This window comes from Aspergillus brunneoviolaceus (assembly GCF_003184695.1).
Source record: "Aspergillus brunneoviolaceus CBS 621.78 unplaced genomic scaffold BO95scaffold_3, whole genome shotgun sequence".
Taxonomy (NCBI): domain Eukaryota; kingdom Fungi; phylum Ascomycota; class Eurotiomycetes; order Eurotiales; family Aspergillaceae; genus Aspergillus; species Aspergillus brunneoviolaceus.
Window position 1 is genome coordinate 464,732 of NW_020290733.1, and position 17,197 is coordinate 481,928.

Below are 17,197 nucleotides of genomic sequence, written 5' to 3' on the forward strand. Positions count from 1 at the left end.
CTGCATGAGTCCAAGCCAAAGAGGTTAGCTGGGCTAGAAATTTGGCATTGCTGCTCATTTCTCTACTGGGTAGTTGGAGATACCGTGTGGACCATGTTGTATTATTCCAGTCTGAATCTATACCAGTGATGTTCGAGCGAGTACCACCAGTAGGCAGCTGAATTTCCGACGAGATGTAAGATAATTAAGGCAACAAGTCAAGTATTGGAACGCAATTAGTATATCCGGTCAAACTCAGTTCCCGACGATTGCCGTTCCGAAAACTTTCCGAAATAATGAAGCCAGACGCCCTGAAATACTCCTACCCGCCATCCATGTATAATATACCCTCTAAGATAAAAGCTCATGCAGCAATGCAAATATGACTTCACCGTGGACCAGTGCGAGCGTTGCAGTCGGAATTAATGAATAAGACGTAAAACGAGTCGGTGCACCATCGTAAGAATCAACTGAAGTAAAGCACGGAGCAATTTGTAAGAAATATGGAAAGGCTCAGCATGATGTGCGTCTACCATGCATGTCTGCCATCGTCAATGTCGATGTCGTTACCATTCCAATCTTCGTCTCCGCTCAATTCGTCGTCGAGGAAGTCTTCTTCGTTGAACTGAGTCTCTGTCGGGCGTTGATTGTCTATTCGAATCATGACGACATCGCACAAGCCTTGAGTGAACAGCGGTTCATCGTCGTCTTCACGAGATCTTCGCCTCTTCCCTGTGATAATAGCTTCATCGTCAGAGTACCTTTTTTGAGCAATGCGCGCACTCTTCCGTTTGTTCGGTGTCATAGTGCCGCTGTGTTGAGTATCGGAATTATGGCTGGCGCCTTCATTGATTCTGGCTCCTGCAGAGTCAGAGGCGTTGAGTAGTAGCGAAGTGCGGGGGATTGAGCGAAGGTCGGGATTGGGCGGAGGACTTCGTCGCTGAAAAACTCTTTGTAGCTTGCCTTTCCATTTCTCACGAAAAGTTGCTCGATCTCGCCACCCTATTTTCAGAATTGCGCTTATCACCAAGCGCCTCAAATTCTCTAAGCTAGGAGCGGCATTGAGAAGCGAGCTGAAGAAGACCTCTGCTGCTCTGTCATCCCAGTTTCGCAACTGGAGGAGCTCGATCTCCCGAAGTGTTGATGGCCAGGTCGGAATCTCAGACTGTGAGAGCAGTTCCCGAAAATGAGGCTCAACGTCGTGGTAACTAGACCAATCATGCATGGATATATCCATCCTGAAGACTTCCAGTTGCTCACATGATACGGCCAAGTTGACAATGAAAGACATACTCAAATGACGGTTATGGCTTAGATTCAGCTCTCGTAGATGGCGGCCATGCGTCGAAAGAAATGAACTAAAGTTAGTGGTCGTTATCTCATCACAGTTGTTTATTGTGAGAGAGGTGAGGGTTGAGGGAAGGTTGGGCAAAAGGTGATCATTGACAATCGAGCATTCTATGAACTCTAAGCGCCGTAGATTGGGAAGGTCAGCAAGGGCCGCGGCCAAAAGTATCTCTTTTTCTGTGGAGCTCTCGGGCAATTGTTTGCTGTATGGATCATCACACATGACGTGCAGGATTCTCAGGTCCTGCATCAGATGAAATGCGGGTTGAATGTGCATCTGTGACATCAGTTCGAGAAGCTTTTGAGTCTCCATGAAACGGCTGTTCCAGTCCCAACTACGAAGGCGGATAGGGCTTGACGAGATTGCATCGAAAAGACTGTCCGGGTAAGTCCATTTTGAGCGCTGAATAAGCCACGGGGGAAGGCCGACAACGTAATCATGACTGTGGTAGAGGCGTAGCGTTTTGACTTGAGGAGTCTTCTCCAGCAACTTGGGCAGCTCAAAATAGCCCAGGGTCGACCCACTCTTGTAGAACAGAAGGGCTTCCACATCAACATGCAGCTGTCTTATTTTATTGATATAGTTTGTGGAAAGCTGATCTTGAGGTTTGGCTAGCAAGTGTAGCAAACCGTGAGACTTAGCAGCGGGTATTAGTGGAGGGCAATGGTAGAGAGCGGCCAAGGCAGGCTCATGAAAAGAACGGCATAGTAGAGCGACTTTGACAAGCCACTGCACGGAGCTCTTTCTGCTGGTAGTCCTTTCGTCAATCAGAGGGTATGATGCACGAACAAATATATCGAGGAGTATGTGGTAGGGAAGCGTCTGCCACGGCGGTATAACACCCGAACCAACATATGGAGCAGCCTCTACTTCGAGCTTTCGACGCTTGTTGAGGGGGCGCCCAATTTCCATCCGCCTCTTCTTGAGAGGCCGGTTTGCCTTCGTTGTCTGTGATCTTGTTCTTACGGTTCGTGTGCGGGTAGGCTTAGGTGGTCTGGCGTGATTGCTTCCCTCGGCGAGTGTGAGAGGTGCATGCGCGGGTGCCGCACTGCGAGTCATGGTATCCATGCCTTCGTCGCTGAAATTGTCAAGCTCATCGTCGGTGGTTTCCTCGCGATAGGAGGCCGGCATCCGGTTCGAGTCTCGAGGGCGCAGAGAAAGCGACAATCGTTCAGCGCGTTCACGATCCGATTCGGTATCCTCATCAAGCCGATCGTCGGAACTGCTGTCTTCGTGGTAGGACTGGACCTGAGTTCGACTAGATCGGACAGGTCGAGATTGTCTCGAAGGGCGCTGACGAGGAGGGGTGCGAAGCGTGGGGGCCATTCTGGGGCGAGGCTATGACGCTGTCACTGTAATGTAGGAAAGTAAGGTAGAGTGGATAGTGGCGCATCTAGACTGAGACTGGAGAGGCTAGCACCAGATCAGCGGAGAACATCGATAAGCTGGTCATCCCAGATGAGTCGCAAGGGGTTAGAGAATGAAATGCAGAAGGGAGTGAGTGTTGAGGAAAGTACCAGGTAGCTGGCGAACTTGAAGGTCGAAGCAGGTGGATGATGTCGCCTGCCTCAGCTCCAAAAGTTCCAGTTCCAGTTTGGATCGAGGCTTCCCTGAACGGGACCGGAAGGGGGTGGTGGGTTTATCGATAAGACTGGATGGAGCCTGGAGTATCATGGATTGGTAGACTGACTACTCCGTAAGTTACTAGTCAAATAGCAATGACGACTTTCGGCCAGACTCAGAGTGAGCGATTGACGGAAAAGGCGTAGTGCCGGGAAGTGATGGCAGAGTGAGGGAATGACTAATACGTACTAAGTTAACTTAGTGTTAACTAGTCGATTCTTGTGGCCTGATTGCTCAGGCGACCGGCGGCTAAAATGCTAAGGGGTGCATGTGACAGGGTGTGACTGCGTGACAGGCAATTGAATGTTCAATCATTTCAAATGAATGCAATTGAAAGCGAATGGCGGCAGTGAAAGGCACACTGACTGCACTGGCCCAGGCATGCCCACTGGCCCAGGCATCAATGTTCCCCGCCCTGAGGCCACCACGCTAAGCCTGGAGAGGGATCGAGGGGAGACCCGAAATAGAAACAGTCAGCTCTCAAGTTCCTAATCTATCATCGGCCTTCTTTAAAGCGCCGCCGTCGTCCAGCCACCCTCTCTCCTCTTTTTCCCTCTTTCCCTTTCTCTCTTCTCCTTCTTTCTCGTCGGGCGCTTGCGAACAACCATGTTGTTTGATCTTTTCGGTCGCTGTTGCGATGAACCTGCATTGATTGCTCCAATACCGTGTCGCTAATTTCCATCCATCCATTGCTTGTTAAGTTTGTATATACCTAACCTACCTACATACGTACAGCTACCGTACGTTATCAACAATACCACTGCACCACCTGCAAACTACCTACCTAGTACCTGCTAGGTACTTCCTCCGGTTTGAGCGAACCTATCACGAGGATCCGATCCCTCCAATCGCGCACTGCAACTATTGGGCTGGCCCCCGAAATACCCGTGCTTTTACAACCGCCGTCTAATAAGACTTGACTTTATATTTTGGCCCGTTCCAGCCCTCGATCTGAGACCTTCCCGCTTCCCTACTATACTTATGCATTCCATCTTGTCTTGTCAGTTCCGTCGCATTTTCATTGATTTCCGGAATCCATCACCGGTAATTCGGTTTAGACCGTTTACCAACGCCCTTTCAAAATGGAAGCTTCGTTTCCAAATGTAATGAACCAGCCGGTCCAACCAGTTCAACCGGTCCAGCCAGACCGGACGGAATTAAGGCCTCCGCCGATGATTATCCAGCAGTACGCCAGGTATCCTGCTCCGGAGCCTGGCTTACATAGCGCATCTTCAATAGGTAGTGCTCGCAGTCAGATTGCCACCTCCAAATCGCCCCCTCTTCACCGCAAAGCTACCCCGCGCAGCTTACAAGCATCGCCAACCGCCCCACGCCCTGGCGTGCCCCCAGTACTAGCACCGGCACAGGTACCAACTCCAGCACCAGCGCCAGCGCCAGCACCAGCGCCAGTGCGCCAAGCACCCTCATTGTCTCCTCCCAACTATGACTCTTTGCGCCAGAGGTCTACTCGAGAACAGATGGAATCGGCTGAGACCCGGTCTCTTCCGTCTCGCGACATCACGGACGCAAACATCGACGATGCATACATTATGTTTATATTCTATTGTAATCCGAATGTTCCTTTGTCGATGGACACCTCGGAGTTACGAAAGACCTTCAGATGCCCTCCACGGAGTGATGGAAAGAGCTTCAGTATATTTGCGCTTTACGAACTGATCAAGAAGCTGGATTGCAAAGAGTTAAAGACCTGGATTCAGCTGGCTATCGAGCTGGGGGTAGAGCCGCCCTGCATGGAAAAGAAACAAAGCACGCAGAAAGTTCAGCAATACGCAGTGCGACTTAAGGTCCGTTCCTTGATTATATTTTTGATGCCTTTTTTTTGTACCAAGAAAAAGTTCGAGCGCTAACTTCCGGTAGCGCTGGATGCGTGCGATGCATGTCGATGCCTTCTTTGAATATTGTCTAGGACACCCTCATCCTTATTATACTCAGCTCCCGCCTAGCGGTATTATAAGCGAGAGCCGGGATGGGGTACCACTCGAAGAAGATCTTGCCTTGCGAGCGCTCGTTCCTCAGTGGAAGCCAAAACGCGGGCGAAAACGAGCCGAACTTGAGGCGATGGAGAAGGCCGCCAAGCGACCACAACTTGACACATCCATGAACGTGATTCATCCAGGCCCCTTTTCCGGGCAGACCTCGACATTTCCCACCAGCGCTATTCCATTCAGTGCATTTCCTGATGAGATAGAGTCGACTGATCCGTGGATGGGAAATGCACATACATTTTCAACTGAGGGTCCATCTGTGACTCATGCTCCCCAGCAAAGTCAAGATCTGCGATGGAAGCATATTGAACGCGATGCTTCGCCCAACGGCTATCCCCATTCTGCCATTATCCCCAGAAATAATCATCAATCGGAAATCTTCATTCAGCCTGCAGAGCCACGCTCAGCAGTGACACCATCCACTGGCGAGAAGACACGCCCCAAACGGCGTCATGGCCCCGCTGTATCATCTGCCTGGCCTAGTAACAATGGGAGCAATGGAAAGACACGGGGCCGACCTCCCAATCGAGGAACAGTGTCAGGCCCGTTTTCATCCTTCCCAGTGAACCCTGTCCGCTCCGAATCCACCCATCAACCGAACTCCGCAATCCGATCATCTCCTGCCATTGTTCTCGATCAAGAGCACACTAACCGGTTTAGTGACTCACCATACCAGCAATCACCTACACCATTCAATTTAGGTCTCAAACCGAATAAGCTGCAGCTCCAGGTTCCACAGCATCCTGGAGGACCAGTGCGCCTCGCGACACCGCCCACCTTGGCGGTAAATGGAGTCCATGGCGCCTCTGGCATGATGAAAACCGAGAATAACCAGCGCAACGGGACTCTGGCACCACTTTACGACTATGCTGGCAATGTGGGTGTCACCAATCCCTCATCTTATGCCAATCGCAACCTTGTGCAGCAAACAGAGATTACAGCGGACGACGTTGTACGTGTTCTAGCAGGCGAGCTACTGCGTGGTAGGGTTGTCGGTCGGTCCGCTCCTCTCAGTGCGGAAGAGGGCCGGGGTTTGGCATCATCTGTTGTCTCAAGCCTCACATCCACATACGCGAAGATACCAGGCGGTTCAGCGGCCCTCATATCCGCTTTACACCTGGGTCTCGGACACCAATTCGGCTATCCCGGAGTCACCGAAAGTGTGATGACCGTCCACATCGAGATGATGCCTTCGGCTTCCTCCACTGCACCAAACGTTGATGGAACCCCTTCAAATCACGTATATACGATCACTCACGAGTACAAGCACGGGCTACGGTTCTCGACCAAAGTGACATACGGAAACCTTAACATTGGCAAATCGGACAGTAACAAGTTCGAAAGCTCGTTCCGGGCAACGGACGAGCTGGACAACAGTGTTGCGGAGCTGGACAGCATCACCGATGCTGAATTCGACGTGGAAGGCGCGGATGGAAACGTCTCCGAAGCCACGTGGAGGCAAAGGTACCTCAAGCTTCGTGCGCAGATGCAGAAGAAGGAACGGTCTCTCTCTAATTATAAGCGCAAGATCTTAGAGTCTGTAATGGCAGACCTCTAAGCCGGCGCATCCTTAATTATCTTTAGCCCCCAGCAAGATTTCAACTGTGATACCCTACAACATTTATGCAACCTCGACAGGCAACCACTGCCTGTCAGCTCTGTGCTATTTGGACATAACACATCTGCCGCGTATACTCCGGGTACGAAGCCGGAGTGATTCTTTGTTGTTTTTGGGTTCTGTTCATTCGTTTTACTGATACCCTTTGAGCAAACTTACCTTGACATGCGTCTACTTACTATAGAATTTGACTTCTCTACTTTCCAATGCAGGCTGTGATTTAACAGCTTCAACCGACTTTATGAATTCATGATATTTTCCCGGTAGATAAACCATCAGAAAAAATCCCATTGCTCTTCAAGATATTGCCATCTACCCGGGTTTCACATAAAGAAACGTCGACCAAAGCAAGGCTTGCCATTTACCGCCCACCGAAGGAGCTGATGATCTCGAAAGCCGCGCGTGTAAAACGTCCAATTAGGACAAAGATAGCGCCCCCGAAAGATTATCCATCCTCAAATTGAAAAAGAAAAACCTCAACTAAAGCACAGACAGGCCGAAGCCAGCCTGGTGCAAGCCCAGCATCTCTTTGTCAGCCCCAGTCTCCGCTTCTCAGTTTTCGTCTTCCATAAGTATCTTCTCATCAGCATCCTCTTTCTTGATGGTCAAACCATGATCATCGTCGTTATTGTCCTCCCCATCTTCATGCTTAACAGTCTCATCTCCAGCATCACTCATCCCAACCATCCTATGCGCTCTAGCCACAGCCATCTCCTTCATGAGCTGGCCTTTTGTCCTCTTCCTCGCCAGAAAGCCACCCGTCTTCCCCTTTCGACCAGATATAGCAGCCGCAGTAGCAGTCGGGCTCTTGCGCTTGCGATCCTTGCCTGCTCCTCCTGTCGCGGCGGCCTCAAGTCCATCGGCTTCGTCTTCATCAGCGTCCTCATCGTTGGTGGTCTTCGAGGTAAGATTGCTGCCCCCCGCTGGAGCGATGTTGTTGGCTTTCAGGAGACGCTCGTAGCGTTTTGCGCTGGTTCATTCGTTCGTCTATCAGCTCAGCTCTCTCCTTTGGGAAGATGTATCGTGTGATTGATCGCGAATGGGATGGGATGACCTATGGGGAGAGTAGGGGGGCGAGGTGACGGCGAAGAAGGGGGGGAAGGACTCTCTGCATCACTTACGCGGCTCCTTTGGTCACAATGTCGCATTCTTTGGCGACATTGGCGAAATCAATCTATCGTTGTTCGAGGTGGTGGTTTGTTAATTAGGCATTCCGAGGATCGGACTTGGTCCCTGAATTTGTGTTGCTGGGATGGGACGTAGGGACTGGGAGTTGACGGTGTAGGATTCGTATCGAAAAGTACCAGATGAATGGGCCCAGAAGTGGGAGGAGGAGGAGATAGAGGACTTACCTTGCCGCCGCCAGTGGCGTTGCGGATGCAGCTAAGGAGGAACTGCACTTGATCATCCGCGGTGAGGCGAGGCGCTCTCGGTTTTGAGGGTGTGTTTGGGGCCATCTTTCGCTGAAATCGCTCTGGTGGGTATCTCTCTCTGTGTGTGTGTGTGATATTCGAGGTGTATGGTCGTGGTGAAGAGGGGTGGATGATGCCTTGAGGCGCGAAGGTTTTGAAAGTGGAGTGGAGATGAGAAATGTGTTGAGGGTAGAGGAGTGTAAATTGGTAGGATGAGAAGAGGCGAAGCGGGGGGGGGAGAACAAGGTAAGATACCTGGGAAGTGAGTGAGAGATTGCAGCAAGAGTGAAGAGAACAGAGCGAGTCCAAACAAACTGGGGGAACCGTGAATGGAGTATCAGCTTGACATTTATTCACTGGTGGAACACGGTCTTGATTTCTAACGCAAGGACAAAAGAGGCCGGGCTCAGTGCTTTAGAAAACCACTTTTGGACTATCAGTGGAATAATCTATTGAGCAGAACAAGGAAGGCGCAATGGCAGTCGACTACTGTTTGTATTGCATGTCCCAGATATCAATCAATCCTCCAATCTGCTATGAAGAGTCTGGTCTGCAGAGGCCAAGAGCATCAGCGTGACTCCCCAAAGGCCATCAGTGTGGATAAATGACAAGAAATAGAAGTCAAAAGACTGCACATAAACCGAAGCCCATCCCCAAAGTTGCTGGAGCAAATCCCTCGAAAGAGTCAACAACACAAGATAAGAACGGAAGATCCAAGACCCCAGCAACGACTGCCTATATGTCGAAAACTCATCAGCGCCAAAGCAAGCAGTTCCTTCTTGCAAGGCAACGTACCAGTATCGTAGACCGTTCAAGGAACACTTAAACGACATCGCTTCCAAGGTCAAGCCCATCTTGGGTCTCCGGCGCAACCACAACCTCCACCTTGGGAGCAGACTTGGCACGGGCAGCAGCGCCCTTCTTGCGACCCTTTGTGTTCGGCTTGGTATCGACATCCGACCCAGCCTGAGCTTCATCGGAGTTCTTCGACTCAGCGGCCCCATCAGCATTGGCCTTGGTTTTCTTTCGGGGGTTTCCCTTCGCAGGCGCCTTGCGTTTGGTCGGGGTGGTCACTTCAAGGCCGTCCTGCCCGTTCTGAGCATCCAGGGGTCCGTGGCCTCCAGCCAACGCGCTATCTATCTTGGTGGGGCTTCCACCTGTCTGGGTGGCTTCGAGCTCAAACCCATAACGCTTGCGCAGGGCGCGGAATCGGTTCGCGGTGGAGGCAACATTGGTATAGCCAAGGGCAGCGGCCACTCTGCTCAAATCGACCTGTATGGAATGCTTAGCGATACGTAGTGAGAGAACGCAAGGAAGAAGAGAACTCGCCTGTCTGTCAGATGTCATGTTCATGACACATTGGACAATGAACTGAGCATCAGGCTGAGGAATCTCATCCTCGGACTTTGCCTGCTTGGCGCCAGGCATGATGATTGAGGTGGAGTAGACTGGAGATCTAGAAGTCAGGTTGTGAGTTGGACTGAAGTATTGGGTCTGACACGATAGCTTGTATGGTGGATGGGGAAATTCAAATAGAAGGACTGTTTTGAGGAGGGGATGTGTGTAATCAAAGGAGGGCGGTTGCTGGGGAGGGTATGCAAGACAAATAGTGAGGGAATCGTTCTGGTCCTCGCCCTTATAGCTGGCTGGGAAGACCTGAAGATGAAGATTGGCTTACTCTAGTGAATTGGTTTGAATAAGAATCGTGTGCTGATGACTTGTGGGGATAATGGGAAATATTAGAACTGATAAGGTGGTTGTCGAGGGAGGATTGCAAAGAATGGAAACAGTTCAGAGCAAGGTCAGATGTGAAGAGAGGATCAGTCTCAGTCAAGGTAGGTCTTGATCACATCCAGCAAACCAACTGTCGTAACACGTCCATTACAGAGTACCTCACTTATGTTTTGTGGTTCCAGAAGGATGCAGTTGCTACAGAGAGTAAACAAAATTCATATTGCCAGTGATATGTGTTACTATTGTAATTCGACTAGAAGAGGAGCAAAAGCGCACCAAACATGATGATGACTTGGGCCACGAGCTTCATCAGTTGCAGTCAAACATGATAGCATACAACACGATAGGGACAGCGATAAACCAAATTCCCAGTACCAACCCTACACTACTCATTTGTAGCATCACCATCCTCTAGCGGCTCCCCTTGATTTCTTCTTCGATCTCCATATCCTCTCCCACTATCACCTGCTCCGGCTGAATCTTAGGCCACCAGAAATTGTTCGGGTGCTGAGCTCCGAAGGGCTCGTGGTAGAATGGCTCGGGCTGGAATGCAGGTCGAAACTCAGCTTGAAGCCCGGGCTGAGGAGCGGATGCAGATGGATACATGACCGGGTTGCCTGAGTTGGCAAACATAGAAGTATACGGCGCAACAGCTGGTGGGATAGTCGACATTGGGAAAGATGTAGTCAGAGGGATATCCACCAGCGATGGGACATGCTCATCATAGGGCTCGGGCTTAAACATAGACTCCAGGCAAGGTTCGAAAGTAGCCTCCAGAGGCTCGTGCTTCACCTCGGGTGTAGGAAGGGGAGGAGGGTGGTACGGTAGTCGTGCAGCTGGATGAGTGGGCGGCATCATAGGAGAGAGCGAAGGACCAGGAGTTGGCATCATCAAGGAGGAAATATGCTCGCCGTAGGGAGCTGCAAATCCCTGGTTCGCCGCTGGCTCGGGCGAAGGGGATGGAAGACTCTTCTGGCCGTTCTCGCTGGACAAACCACCCTTGCTCGACTTGGTGTTGTCTTTCTTAGCACGGGGAGCTCGGGTTGATGGAACGTTGCCCTCCATCTGCTGTCTGAACCGTGAGTATCGCATCCGTGCAGCGTGGCCGTTTGAGATTTCGAGATCAGAGGCAACTAGGTTCCAATCAACCTAGCGAGTTGTCATTAAGATGGGGTATTCCCTTCTGGACTGAAGTACAAACCGATCTAAGATCCAACTGTTTGAGGATGGCGTACAAGAATTTGGACGCCGGAGTGTCAGTCGGCACGGCCTTGCCACGTTTTGGATTCTGCATGGTTGGGCTTGGGAGTAGAGAAGAGATGGGACTTTCTGTGGTAGAAGGGCAATCTTGACACGAAGTATGTAGTTGATTCCTAGAAATCTGGAGAAGTGACTGAGAAACTTGCACCTTGATGCACGTAGAAGGATGAAATTTATAATCCATGATCCTGGGTTTGAATTGATCATTAAGATAATCTAGCCACACAGCCACCATCATACTGCATTACTGACAAAGATCCCGGCCATTCTGAAAGGAAGCTTGCGGAGCCTCTACAGTTCTCCCAACAATGATGCAAATTTGGTAGAGAGCTTCTGCATGTCGGCTAGTGGCATGCTGCAGGTGACAGCAGCCTCATTCGCCGGATTGTTTAAACATGCATGGAGCATAACAACCCACATTTAAGTAGAGAAACTACAAAGAAAGTGTGTACAAGGACCTTGTCTTTACACCATATCCTTCTTACAGCCTGCGAGTAGGGTTTCACTGTTTCACTAATGGTAGCTGATGATCACGTGGTTCGTTATACCCTGACTGAACACACCTTTGGCCGACGGATAGAGGATAAAGACTGCGATAGCTGGTTCAACAATTCAGATCGACTAGCAGAGCTTTCAAGAGCTGAAAGGGATACCAGATAGCCTCATTTGAAGGATCTTGTCTGTTCCAGACTTAATTAAATTGTAAAATAATCGAGCTGTCAATGCTACCTTTCAGCTGTCCATCTAAAGGGCCAAATTCGAACGCATCAGTAGGTCAACCGATAGATGATTCTATCCAACAGACTTAGTTTGGTCAAAGGTAGCTGCCTTTAATCGTATCTGTAGGTGCTACACAGCGAATATAGATTTCCTTGTTATGTAAATCTTTACCTTCCAAACTTGAGCAACGCAGCGGTAAATAGAGCCAGTCATTAGTCGTCAATTTTCAAACATTGCTTTGACTCTCGAGAAATAGCGAGTATGTCGACGGCCGCAGATCGTGCTTGTTGGTATGCCAGATAGAGGCTTTCTTAGAATCATGGATTAGGTCGCCTTTCAGGATCAGCTGGAGAAAGACTCATATTCTCCCTTACAATGCTCTCGTCCAGAACTTCAGCCTTAGAGACGAACTCAAAGTCAAACTCTCCAAACGTACCTAACTATGCTCATGGGTCCACGTAGCTAGTCTCTGATATGGCGTCCTATCAAACAGATTCCTAGATATAATCGCTCTCAGCATGCTTCCTTCTGTTTTGCTGTTGAAAGCAAAGTAGTCTTCATCTCATTACCACCCCCATCACAACGCCCAATCTCCTCGTATGAGTAGATTAGTCTTTGTCCGGCTGAAGGAAGGGTCGAATAAGAACATGATCATCTAGCCAGCTAGTTCAACTGTAAAGTTATCCAGCTACATCCACTACCTACATAGTAAGCTCGGGTAGATTTCCGATGAGCAGCATCGACCACGTTTTACACAGCTTTATTCCATTGTGAAAAAAGGGCGGCAAATGTCGATGACATCGTTCATGCCGACATGAAACGAGGTGAGTCAGGCTAGGTTGCGCTGAAAATAACATTCTGATTTATTCACTTGTCGATGCGCAAGGGTCAGTAGACCCTGGTTACTGTATGCGCTGCCGCACTAGGCCGGGGCCCTTTGTAGTGCGTGTTTCTCTTAGATTATATCACCCCCCTCACCCTCCCCCCTCTCCCCTAACCCCACGAACCCACATCTTCTTAGAAGTTTAATCTAGCTTTGAGTCTCACAATCACTCTTCCCATACTACCACGATGGCGAAAATCGGTGATAAGTCGAAGAGAGCTTATGCTAAGACACGCTCTACCCTGAAGCCGAAGGATAAGGCAAAGAGACTCGCCTGGAGCGAGTCATCAGAGCTAGACCTGCTGTTAACCATAGCTTATGTCAAGAAGATCAAGCTCAGTGAGGAAGAGTGGAAGGAAGTTGGTGACAGGATTGGTGGAAGCTGGAACGCCGCCAGGTGAGTTGCCTGTCTTCCTTGCTTGGAAGATGTCTGCTATGTCTCGCTCTTCCTGTGTCTGACCGGTCATGAAGACAGAGATATGGCACTCGCATGAGCCACAGGTTCCCTGGTTGGAAGCGCGGTTCGAGGGCAGACAAGGAACTACTCACATCCTCTGCCAATCCGCATGGATCTGTCGACGCTGGTGTTCAGCCTGGCGAAGCTGACACCACCATGCACGATGACAACAACGAATGGGATGATTGCACGTTCGAAGGTGGTGATATCGCGCCCGAGATTCCTGAAGAACAGACTCGTGCTGACCAAGCCGAGACTGGACTTGGTCGTGTCTGTTGAGGTAAGTCGTTACTCTAAGCATATCTAGTCGCGGCTTCTGACGATATGACCGAGAAGTCGTAACATGCATCTAAGTCGATCGATGCCATTCTCTGGTTTTGTGGGAGCATCCTTCTATTGGTCTCTTGCAAATAGCGCGAGCAAACCCATTGTTTCCATTTGATCCAGATCGTGTCCAAAATTGCCACTATTGCCTTACAATTCGATGCTTGTGAGTCTTCATACTCCGCATGTTTTTAACTATGGCCACGGTTCTGTTGTCGAATCTGCTTCAGAAATTGTTCATTTGAGGTCAATATGATCTTCTACGACTGCGACTTTTCTGGGAAGCTAGAATCATGTTGCGATGGGAGGAACACCTTGGTATTGTATTTTAACGCAAATTCGCACTGTCCTTTTGTGCCTTGAGCTTGGAGAATGGGGTTTTCAATAGGGAGAGCTGTACTATGATGTCGACAGTGGGTCATGACTAATCCCACGGCAAATCAAGGTCAAGCTGCTCCTCTCAACGCTGGCGAGGCTCGTGTAGTACTTATCAGGCTTTTCCAATGTAATCTAAGCTTCTGTATGCCCGGCAGTAAACAATCAAGCAACAGGATGTCGCTCGTTGCGGTAGGCGCATGCTATCTAGACACGATCCTAACGTGGGTGGCTTTGGATTCTCTTCCGGTCAACGGCCTGATCATGTCTGACGTCAATGTACCAGGACTCCCCATTACCCTGGAGAAGATGAAAAGCTTCGTGCTTCCAATATCTCTCGTCGAAGAGGGGGCAACTGCCCCAACACGCTTGAGGTTCTGCAGCAGTTGGTAGCTCACGGCTCATCGACCGCGCAACTATCATTAAACCTGGTTGCAATCCTGCCCTCCAGGTCATCGGCTGCTTCGCAGCAGATCCGAGCGGCATTCGAACCGCACGTCAACATGGATCACTGCATCTACCGGGACGAGCTCACAGAGCCTGCTTCGAGTTACATCTTTAAAAGCCAGGCGACGGGGAGCCGGACCATCGTCAACTACAACGAGCTTCCGGAGATGACCGTTGATGAATTTGTCACGATTGCCAACACTTTAAGCCCGACGGTTTCGTGGTTCCATTTCGAGGTTTGCGAACCATCTAGAGGGCTTCTTGCTTGAGACTAATGACATGATCTATAGGGTCGGATTCCGGACGTCACCCTGTCTTGCATCCGCTACCTGCGGCAACACTTCCCCTCGGTCAGAATCAGCGTCGAAGTAGAGAAGCCAGGACGGCCTGGGCTGCAGGAACTCGCGGAGGAAGCCGACGTTGTTTTCTACTCGAAGAGCTGGGCTCAGGTACACATATTCCTGCTTCTCATGTCTCTGCCGGAATCGAGGCTGACAGCCGTAGGGAAATGGGTATAAATCGGCTGAGCAATGTGTTCAAGAACAATCGTCTCTGACACAGAAGGCGTATGTCCAAGATCCACCATCGTTTCCATGCTTCATTTGCTGATCTTTCAACCACTAGCTCTCTTCTATGCTGCACATGGGGTGAACATGGAGCAGTAGCTCTGAGTACCGCGACCAAAGATGTGATTCATCAGCCCACATACACCGCGCCAGACTTTCGTATCGTGGAGTAAGTGGAAATCAAGTGGCTGAATGCGCCACGACTACTGGACTAGGCGTATCGTGTCGGTCACTGACTCTGATTAGTACAATTGGTGCTGGCGATAGTTTCAATGCCGGTATGCTGTACGCGCTTCTCTGTCGGCGTGATGAATGGAGTTTGTCGCAGAAGCTAAGCTTCGCAAACCGAGTTGCTGGAATGAAGGTATCCCAAGAGGGCTTTTCAGGGCTTCATCGTGCACTGAACTCTATACGTTGAGATGAATATCCGACTAGCGTGGTATCTGCATCATGGCGCAATTGTTCTGCAGGGCGACAGGGAAATGTTCGAAGCAGTCTTGGCCTGGCTATAAGCGTGTGGATTACATGGAGCGGAGACACAATAATACTACAGAGAGAGGCGGAGATTGCCGATAAACAGGGCGATGGATGGCATTGAAGCTTGATTATTGTGCTTTCAGGTTCAAGAGAACAAGCCTGAAATCGACCTCGATTGTACTGAGAAGATGCTAGCTATTTCTCGATTCAATTGGGAGTAATGATCGCAGTCATAAATTGAAGGAGTGAAGGGTGACAAGAGAATTACCAAGCTCAAGATACGGCTTATTGATTATGGAGCCGAATGATACAATGAAAGAATTCAGAGCACTGCATATGAATGTGAATAGCTTCGCAAGATAGACTAACCAGATAAGGCTTGAGCGGTCCACAAAGTGGTGAGAGAGTGGATGTAGTCACGTGATGCTGATCATCAAAGGCGGTGTAGACCAAAAAATAATTCTGCCCGGCATCTTCTGAATTTTGCGGGTGATCAACAGATTCGGACTTTCACAAACCACAGCATATCGCATTCACCATGGCGTCCGTCTACAAAACTGTTTCAAAGAAAGCCGCCCAGCGCATTGCACGGGAGCAGGAGCTCGATGAGGAGGATATCGAAATGGAGGAACTCCTTGCTGACGCCGACGATTCGAGCGACAGCGAAGACGACGAGGAAATCACTACTGAAGCGGCGAAGAAGCAGCTTGCTTCTGGGTTCATGCCCAAGACTCGCGTCCTGATGTTGACCTCCAGAGGTGTAACCTATCGGTGCGTTCTTCTACATCTGAACCTGGGAGTTGAGGGACAAGACTCCGATTGCTAACCGTGGATTTTTACTTCCTCTCTAGCCACCGACACCTGCTCGCAGACCTTGCCTCTCTTCTCCCCCACACTCACAAGGAAAGCAAACTCGACACGAAAAAGAAGACCGCTGGCTACAACCTCCTCCTGAACTCTCTCGCCGATCTTCATTCTTGCAACGTTATCTTCTTCCTCGAGGCTCGTAAGCAGGGTCAGGATTTGTACCTCTGGCTTGCGCGCCCTCCCAATGGACCTACCATCAAGTTCCACGTCAACAACCTGCACACCATGGCCGAGCTGAATGCCGGGTTCAGCGGAAACTGCTTGAAGGGCGGTCGGGGTCTCGTGGTTTTCGACCGCTCGTTCGACGAGCAGGGCCCGCTCATGAGCTCCCCCGGCAGCGAATACCGGGGTTTGATCAGGGAGATGATCCGCGGTGTCTTCTGCGTTCCCAAGCGTGGCGTGAAGGGCATGAAGCCGTTTGTTGACCGCATCATTGGTGTCTTTGGTGTGGATGGCAAGATCTGGATCCGCGTCTATGAGATTCGGGAGTCTGAGGGCGAGAGCAAGAAGGAGGAGGGCAAGGACGCGAAGCCCGCTCCCAAGAAGAAGGACGGACAGCCGGAGATCTCTCTCGTCGAGATTGGACCTCGCTTTGTCTTGACGCCGATCGTGATCCTGGAGGGCAGCTTTGGCGGTCCTGTCATCTACGAGAACAAGGAATACGTGAGCCCCAACCAGGTCCGCCGTGACATCCGCGTTGGCAAGGCCGCCCGCCATGCCAACCGCAGGGATGCGGAGACGGACCGTTTCGCGAAGCGGTCGAATCTGGGATTGGGTGACGGCGAGAAGAAGCCCGGTGCTCTGGACACACGGCACCTGTTCGCATAATCGCTTTTCTGTTTCGCATCGCTTTCTTCTGTTATTTCTACGCCCTATTAGACTCTGATATCCTGAAGGGATGTATATGTATTGATGTGGGGGGGTACATTCATGGTTCTCTTTCAAGGCGTCTGGTGTGACAATAATAAAAGTACTTGACATTATCGTTCAATTTGCGCTCATTTCGATGAACCCACAATGCACTTCATGGCTTGCCTCTATCTGGCTGTTGCTATTAGTAATCCTTCTGTATATGTGTACTTGCAGTCATTGTGTAGAGAG

At 50.3% G+C, this 17,197-nt stretch overlaps 8 protein-coding genes across 8 annotated transcripts; 4 read left to right on the plus strand and 4 right to left on the minus strand.

Moving 5' to 3' along the window:
* Positions 1-45: 45 nt before the first annotated feature.
* BO95DRAFT_116146 (uncharacterized protein) lies at positions 46-3,053 on the minus strand. Its single transcript, XM_025580416.1, has one exon. The coding sequence runs from the start codon at positions 2,651-2,653 to the stop codon at positions 509-511; it is 2,145 nt and encodes a 714-aa protein (XP_025447399.1). The 5' UTR covers positions 2,654-3,053; the 3' UTR covers positions 46-508.
* A 979-nt stretch (positions 3,054-4,032) lies between these two features.
* abp2 (putative ARS binding protein Abp2) lies at positions 4,033-6,514 on the plus strand (the record flags this gene model as incomplete). The annotated part of the gene is made up of 2 exons (XM_025587932.1): positions 4,033-4,755; positions 4,829-6,514. 2 exons carry the CDS (start codon positions 4,033-4,035, stop codon positions 6,512-6,514), a joined length of 2,409 nt encoding a protein of 802 aa, XP_025447400.1.
* Positions 6,515-6,962: 448 nt separating this feature from the next.
* On the minus strand, positions 6,963-8,459 carry BO95DRAFT_510417 (uncharacterized protein). The gene is made up of 3 exons (XM_025591348.1): positions 7,927-8,459; positions 7,696-7,748; positions 6,963-7,544 (listed from the first exon to the last, which is right to left on the minus strand). Exons 1-3 carry the CDS (start codon positions 8,029-8,031, stop codon positions 7,127-7,129), a joined length of 576 nt encoding a protein of 191 aa, XP_025447401.1. The 5' UTR covers positions 8,032-8,459; the 3' UTR covers positions 6,963-7,126.
* A 349-nt stretch (positions 8,460-8,808) lies between these two features.
* Positions 8,809-9,414, minus strand: BO95DRAFT_458784 (uncharacterized protein; the record flags this gene model as incomplete). The annotated part of the gene is made up of 1 exon (XM_025588592.1): positions 8,809-9,414. One exon carries the CDS (start codon positions 9,412-9,414, stop codon positions 8,809-8,811), a length of 606 nt encoding a protein of 201 aa, XP_025447402.1.
* A 717-nt stretch (positions 9,415-10,131) lies between these two features.
* Positions 10,132-11,014, minus strand: BO95DRAFT_427238 (uncharacterized protein; the record flags this gene model as incomplete). Its single annotated transcript, XM_025584786.1, has 2 exons — positions 10,132-10,869; positions 10,922-11,014. 2 exons carry the CDS (start codon positions 11,012-11,014, stop codon positions 10,132-10,134), a joined length of 831 nt encoding a protein of 276 aa, XP_025447403.1.
* Positions 11,015-12,771: 1,757 nt separating this feature from the next.
* BO95DRAFT_458786 (uncharacterized protein) lies at positions 12,772-13,319 on the plus strand (the record flags this gene model as incomplete). The annotated part of the gene is made up of 2 exons (XM_025588593.1): positions 12,772-12,980; positions 13,055-13,319. 2 exons carry the CDS (start codon positions 12,772-12,774, stop codon positions 13,317-13,319), a joined length of 474 nt encoding a protein of 157 aa, XP_025447404.1.
* A 597-nt stretch (positions 13,320-13,916) lies between these two features.
* BO95DRAFT_495272 (ketohexokinase) lies at positions 13,917-15,530 on the plus strand (the record flags this gene model as incomplete). The annotated part of the gene is made up of 6 exons (XM_025590816.1): positions 13,917-13,963; positions 14,026-14,422; positions 14,477-14,635; positions 14,691-14,752; positions 14,811-14,921; positions 14,999-15,530. 6 exons carry the CDS (start codon positions 13,917-13,919, stop codon positions 15,168-15,170), a joined length of 948 nt encoding a protein of 315 aa, XP_025447405.1. The 3' UTR covers positions 15,171-15,530.
* Positions 15,531-15,734: 204 nt separating this feature from the next.
* BO95DRAFT_403556 (ribosome biogenesis protein BRX1) lies at positions 15,735-17,117 on the plus strand. The gene is made up of 2 exons (XM_025583928.1): positions 15,735-16,000; positions 16,081-17,117. The coding sequence occupies exons 1-2, from the start codon at positions 15,768-15,770 to the stop codon at positions 16,922-16,924; spliced, it is 1,077 nt and encodes a 358-aa protein (XP_025447406.1). The 5' UTR covers positions 15,735-15,767; the 3' UTR covers positions 16,925-17,117.
* The last annotated feature ends 80 nt before the right edge of the window (positions 17,118-17,197 follow it).